This window comes from Papilio polytes, unplaced genomic scaffold (genome assembly GCF_000836215.1).
Source record: "Papilio polytes unplaced genomic scaffold, Ppol_1.0 DF822289.1, whole genome shotgun sequence".
In the NCBI taxonomy this organism is placed as follows: Eukaryota; Metazoa; Arthropoda; class Insecta; order Lepidoptera; family Papilionidae; genus Papilio; species Papilio polytes.
The window spans coordinates 2,749,750-2,757,506 of NW_013526915.1; the positions used below are offsets into that span (position 1 = coordinate 2,749,750).

Genomic DNA, 7,757 nt, shown 5'->3' on the forward strand with positions numbered 1-7,757 from the left:
TTAACGATTTTTTTTTTCAAGCAAAGGCTCTTTGCAGCTCATAATTTTCTATTGTCTTTACACGTATTCATATGCACTCTACAATATTTTTTATAACAGATACATTAAAATGTCACGTGCGTAATTAAAAATACCCAATTAATTAAATGTTCTCGGCTTTAACGCGTATGTTAAAAATCTGATGTCGGTCCCAAAACAATTGAAATTCGCGGCATGTTTCTATTTCACCCCCGTAGGCGCTGTCAGAGAACATACAGTCATTTAAAATTGTCCCAAATGAATCGTTTACACCACGAACCCAAGAAAGCCACAGACTAAGCGAGGTCCTCTCACTTATGCCTCTAATACCGCAGTACGCTCACGCGAATTTATCAAATGCGCGAGACGATTCTGTATGAACTACACTTGTATTCAGTGCTTTTGAAGCTTTCGTAGAGGTTGGACGTTCGCTGATTTTAAATTTGGAACGTTCATTTTTACGCAACTTGAACTGAGATGAGATTTTGTTCGTTATGATTTTTGATTTTTTCTTTGGTTATGAATTAAATGATGATTTTAAAAATCAATAGACTCGATTAGAATAATTAAATTGTTCTTAACGTGCTGTGAATGTGTATTATCTAAGATGGTTGAGAGAAGTGTACTTACGTTTACATCGTTATTCCTTATTGGAGGTGAGTTTTGAAGAAAATTTCTATACTTTACAATTATATTTTAATAATAGACGGCGTCTGAAGATAATGCAGTCATGACTTATTATTTTAAGTATTTTAACCCGAATGATAACCTTTAAAATCTCAGATATTTATATTTTAATTACATACAAAATAAATAAACATGGGCTTACTACATATTACAAGAAAATAAAATAAGGTATTTAGTCCAGTAAACAAAGGTTTAGATAACTATGCACAAGGAAATATAACAATAATTAAAACACATTGAATAAACATAACAATATATTCACGGTTGTAATCAACAGATTTAGGCAGAGACTCATTTGACGCATTCCTGACACACTTCTCACATAGCATTCAATTTATAGTTACAGGGTGAGTGAGCCGATTTGTGCTGTGCTTAGCATCAGCTAATCTTATATCAATAATAAGTTTAAAATCTGACAGTAAACTGTTATTGTCAAAATTGTTTGTCATTAAACGTAAAGTCAAAATTTGCATTTGAAAAATTACACCGTTACAAAATCACGAAATCTGACGCACATTCTTAGGTTAAAATCTCTAGCATCTGACAAAAGTCAAGTTCAATTAAAGTCAATGGTTATTTTACAATATTTGTTTTGTGAATCATAATATAATCGTGTAAACCGATAACAATTTCATTCTTTTTTCGATATAGAAATTTACGATTACTTTTTTTTACATTTATTTTTTCATATAATTAATGGGTTTTGTATATTGCTAAATTAACTTAGCGTAGTCTTAGGTATGCTAATTATACGACGTAATACAACCTGAAATTACTAGACAATTAAATGACAAGATTTAAAACTTCAGCATTTAATTAAGTCGTTCCGTTAAAATCACGTCCGGATGAAATCTGTTCCCCTTAACTAACTCCAAACTTAAAATGGAACGAAATTCCGACGAGAAATAAAATGTTCCGAACACCAATTGCCGTTGTTCATGATTCCTTTACTACATCGCAGTTACATTAGTACTAGTGATAGGAAAGAGCGCACACTTACGACTGTCGCACAACTCTTTAGTCTCGCTTTGATTCCTATAAGCTTATATGAAGGTGCTCACACTACTCGCATATTAGTTGTGCAACTAAACAGTTGAATCGGCTGCGAAACAATTGACATGTAATTTAACAAATAACTTAATTTGAATAAATAAATTGAAATGAGACGGGTTTAAATTTTCCTTAAAAATAGCCACCTATTTCCAGAACAATTCCAGTTCTAAATTTGAATAATAATCTAATTTAATATTAAGGAAAAAAACAAAGGCAAATCGCCGAAATTAACATGATATAATTCTAAAACGATAAACAAATAAATTGTTTTAAATACATGTAATAATTTATGGGAAAACATTTAACACAAACAGAATTTTTAGTACTCACTAGCTTTTCCCGTGCGGCTTCATCCGCATGAAATTAATTTTACATTAATGTTTACATTTGTCAAGTTCTCAAATACAAATGTCAAAATAACAATTACCTTACTATGGCAATCTTGCTTCTTGATGTTGGCAGCTCGTATCATATGGTCTCTTTCCCACATTAGGGTTTTTATTCAAAATATTTACCCCCTAAGTTTAATGGCGTGAAAATATATAGCCTAAAGCCTACGTAAGTGTAGGGCGTTTTATTAAAAAAATAATTATTCAAATATGCTGTAATTGCTGGCAACTTAGGCAACAAATAAAGTGTGTGTTTACGCTTTATTATAATAGTATAGATTAAAAAAAGGTATGGTTAATAGAACATGGTAAATATTTTCTATGCATCTCCTCTTCTGTTAAAACAACGCATCGGTAAATACGGATTTATATAAGCGGCTGTCAGTTTCTTTTCTGGCGAATTCTGATTGCTGATTTCATATAAAAAAAAAACTCAATGCTCGTATAACAGAATAAGATTATTTTATATATATATATATATATATATTGTTTTTTTGAATATCTTTGATAGAAGATTATGAAAATGTGATCTCAATACGTTTTATGGACGTGTTGGAATTAATTTTCTACAAGCGCGTTGTCACTGAAGCGATGTGGAGACAAGACGTGTGGGATCAATCGATTTATTGGCATTCCACATAATGTCTCGTTCCGCTCCAGTAATCAACCTTGGCCAAGTGAATTATTTAAATTACAAGAGACTAGAATATTAGAGGCCTCTCCCACCACTGATAGAGGCTCAGATAGTTTAAAAATGACGTCACTGATGTCACACGTCATATTTTACCGTTGGATTGTTATCAGACAATTTACAATTTGGTGGGACAGGCCCTAAGTCAAAATTCATGTAAACGTAAGACTTATTCTACAATTCTTCCAAAAAAATATTTCTTAAAGGTTTTTGAGCGTTAAGAGCAGCCGCACTCCTTTGACTAAACCATCTCACAACTGATGTGCGATTGTCGATTGTTACGCAGCCAATTCAACTATTGAGTTGTATAACTAACAATCGAGTAGTGTGCGCACCTCCATATAAGCTCATAGGAATCAAAGCGCGACCAAACAGTTGTCCGATAGTTTAGTCAAAAGTGTACGTGCGCTCTTGAGAATGTTAAAAATGGGAATCACGATTAACAGCATGTTTTATATTTTTAATATTTTATTTTTAGAAGCTAGATGGAGCGGTACTTAAAATAAGTTTTTTTAAGAACAATTCTTTCACAAAATTTTACATCATTTAACAACTAAAATAAGTACATACTATTGGAATTATCTGCCACGTAATAGTTTACAAATGGTATGAGACAGATTTTATGGATTGTCAGTTAAAGACAAAGTGTTCTTTGAGACCGCTATCTTCAGTTGACGTCAAATAATATCGAATGATATCATCCAGTCATAAGCGATGTTTCCCAATTGGTTTCGAGCTTCCTTTGTCAATTGAATCAGACTATTTTCATCACCAACTCACTATACGTCCAACTGAGAGGATAAGAAACTTTTTGTTTTTAAGAGAGGGAATGCGTTACGCTTCCAAGACGCCTTGGGGAAAGACTGACAGGGTATGTGGGACTTTCTCCACATCTCTGCCCAAATACAAAAGAACGTGGAGCCTACCCACTAAACCCCCTCCGGTTCCCTCGACTTCACCGTTTACCTACCTTAAGTTAGGGTGACTAGACCTTAGTCTTGTAGAAATATAAAAGAAATAGTTGATTACGTTTAATGGTTTTGTATAAAATTTTAACTCAATAGTTTTTGTTTATAAAAAGTTTAGACTTCGATTTGACACAGCGCAATTTTTTTTACACACATAAAATATATCACAAAATAGTTTATCATTCAATTGACCTCAGTACAAGTGATATGTAAGTAACTGAAATATCACCCATATTGTTTAGATGTTATAAGAATGGCATAAAAGATGTGATTAGATATCACTAATTCAATGTGACCTCAGGAACGTTCTCGTGACATTTAGAAAAATCGGCTTATCTGGATATTGAGATTTTTCTAGAAATCTGTGTAGAATAAAAGATTACCTTGTTTATCGTACCTTGTACATATGTCAGTGTCGTCAGGTAACATTTGGTATTCAATTGATTCTTTACAAGTTGAGCATTTTTTAGAATAAGGGTTTAATTTGTTTTTGTAGCTTAACTAATATTAATGATCTGTAGATCACGGTTTGCATGCGTTAAGCCGATCAGTTTAATTTTGTATCTTTACAAAGGTATGGTTCGCGTGAGCTGCAAGGCTTATCAGCTGCCATAGTTATAGAATAACTCAGTTAACTATGAGCTGCTCATTTAGTTGTTGAGCCGCAGCTCAACGATTCAATACTATTAAAACAAAAATTAGTTATCTATGATGATTACAAATAGACTAGAGCTGTCAAAAAAGACTTTCGAAATACCAAAGGAACAGATGCGTTCTTTGAGCTATTGATATCTGAGCCCATAAGAGTTTTTTGTTATAGGACATTTAACCAATTTATAGGACCCTTTAACTTAGGTAAAGTTAAAGGGTTTACCAACGCCAGCCAGCGTTATTATGGTGCGTGGTTACATAACCTCAGACCACTAGACAGAAGTGGGAGTCAAAGTTAGCTAAATACATAGTTTCACGCTTGTTAACTTTACCCCCAAGCATGATAAAAAGGAGGCGCCTAAGTCTTGTCCAGGGCACTAGCGTTTAAACCGGTACTGGCATTGTGTTCAGTGTGAGATCGGAGTATAAAGTTACTCGGCCACATTGTGCTCTTTTATCTAAATAATGGAGTGTCACACTTCGCGTCGCAATAATGTCGTGACTAGAACAAGTTTCATTTGATACTTTGTAAACTTAGAAAACGCATTGTTTGTTATATACGTTAGTTCTTTTATATGTTGTTAGAAATTTGTATCTATTTTCTTTTTAACATTGCTTTTATGACAGCAAATTCATTTATGTACAGTACGCAAAAGATATTAGAACAATTAGAGCGGGCGCATACCTGAAACGAAACTGTCGCACAACTGTTTAGTCTCGCTTTGATTCCTATAAACTCATATGAAGGTACGCACACTACTCGATTTTAGTTGTGCAACTAAACAGTTGAATTGGCTGCGAAACAATTGACAATCGCACAATAGTTATGCGATAGTATAGTCAAAGGTGTGCGCCCGCTCTAAACAAGAATGGTTTATAATTAACAAATAACAATGATTATCATTTGAAATATTCAGATACGGATTTTACAGGAGACTTTTTTAAATTTAAAACATCAAGTCAAAAACCAAGTATCTAAGCCATAATACATTGTTTTTAAAGCCAGTAACATAATGCAATAACTAACAAGCAATATAAAAGGTCCTACACGTTGTGGATGACAAGTAAGTAATTGCTAGAAAATTAATAAACGATTTACTCGTAGTTGCCTGCGGCTTTAGAACAATATTATTTTTATTGCATGCCGTCGACACACTGAAGGTTAATAGGAAATGTTTTTATTTGTATTTATATTATAATATTGATGGCTACGTAGAGTATACAAATTGACTACAACAATTTAGACGTATATCTTCATAGGAGTAAATAATAACATTGTTTTTAACTGTATTTTCCTCAATAATTTATTCAAAAATAATGGTTCAATCGTATCGATCGATGGTTGATTCATGATTTAATTCCGCAACCACAGAAACTGTGTGCTCTTAACGAAAACGTCAGTAATTACAAAGCCTCGAGATTAGTAGAACTGACTCCATAGACTTTAGAAAAGTCAAATAGATTAAGCGGTAACTCAGTTAGTTTAAGAACTGAATCTACCTAAGCAAGATGCAGGCGATGCTAAAATGAAAGCAACATCAGATGCTAGTAAGCTAGTATTTGTAATAAAGCTGACCGTTTGAACTTGGACCTTTCTTATAAATCCTCTTACCTAGGTCATTTATATTTTCTCCCCTACACCCTAAAAGTAGGATTATAATTCAAATCACGTATCTTAAAATTTTAAGCAAGAGCAAGCGGCCACCTGAGTTCGCTATAATGAGGTAGTGACCGCTGCCCATAGACATTCGCAATAGCGAATGCGTTACCGACGCTTAATCGACGAAGACATATAAAGAAGATATTTCCCCTTATTATGCGTCTACTCCAGCGTCAAAGCCACGTTCCCTTCCCATTCTCTTCTTATAAGAAAAAGGGTGGGAAGGCAGAAGGACTAAAGTTGGGCCTCCGGCAGTATCTGCAACATAACTGATTACAAGTTTTAAATATAATAAATCTTTAAGTTCGCTCTTTGAAAATATTCCGCTCTGTATGTTTCTGTGCAAAAGATTAAAATAAGCTTTCTTGTTTAAGAAGAAACAACGAAACTTTTTCTTTTCCAATCCTATAAAGACCACGACTCCAATGCTTCATCTGAGGTTCTTAATTAAAAAACCGATAGAACAATGGGGTCGTCGGTACAAAAAAGGCGGATCTTGGATTTAAATAAACATGGTACGTTGCTTTTGAACGAAATGTTTCTTTATACAGCGTATTTTATAGGCTAATTCTATTGGATTTACTGGCGATCGCATTAAATATTTAAACTTTAGTGTAATGTGTTATCAGAAAGCTGGTTGAATTGATTTTATTTCACAATATGATGATTAACATCTTCAAATAATTCAAGCAATTCTCTATATTTTACACTACCTCTTTCTCGCGACTTCATCCACTTATCACTAAAGAAATAGCCTATGTTACTCAGTGATAACATAGCTTTTTAACGGTGTACGAATTCGGAATTTTATATTTCAATATATACAAAAATACAAATCTTGCCTCCTTCCTTTAGATAACACGAGCTGTTGCCCGCGTCGTATTAGAAAACATACAAACTATATAAATTACAAAAAGTTACGTATCCCTCGGAAACCGGACATTTCTAGGGGATGAAGCTTATTCCATGTGTACTCCAGACTTTGTTTTTTATCTGTGCCAAATTTCAATAAGATATGTTGAACCGTTGCAGAATGATCGAGTAAACATTAAAAAACTAAATTAATGAATCCTACGGGAACTGTAACTATTCCCGGGATAAAAAGTAGCCTATGTGTTCTTCCAGACTATGCTCTAAACCTGTGCCAAATTTCATAGAGATCCGTTCAACCGTTTAGGTTACAAACGCTATCAACCATCCATCCATCCATCCATCTATCCATCCATGTAAACTTTCGCATTTATAATATTAGTAAGATTAGTAAGATTAGTAACAAGTAAGAAGAAAGATAGCGTTATCTTTCGAACATCACCAACAGCTCACTGTATGTTCACATAAGAGCTCTGTGCGTACTTTAGGTGACGGGTGAGTAGGCTATAGACATATTGGTCCACTGCGAGTTGAGTTTACACGTCTTTGAATTTCTTCACAGATATTTGCAGGTTAGATCACGTTACTTACCGTTCCGTACGTTTTGTTTTAAGCACATTAAAGTCTTATCTCGTTATAATTTTTAATTTACAGATTCCTATAAATAGATATTAAGATTTTTTTATGAAGTGAAATTAATTCAACGTTATTACGATTTCTAAGTATTTTTATAATAAAATTATCGATACACAAAATGAAATCTAATTATG

The 7,757-nt window shown here is 33.5% G+C and overlaps 1 protein-coding gene across 1 annotated transcript in view; it reads left to right on the plus strand.

The window, feature by feature from the left end:
- The first annotated feature begins 405 nt into the window (after positions 1–405).
- The window catches only part of LOC106106235, a 36,172-nt gene continuing 28,820 nt past the window's right edge, over positions 406–7,757 (plus strand). Inside the window, exon 1 of the mRNA XM_013286786.1 lies at positions 406–674. Within this exon, the coding sequence (XP_013142240.1) occupies positions 626–674 (49 nt within the window). The 5' untranslated portion in view covers positions 406–625. The remainder of the gene's footprint in view (positions 675–7,757) is intronic.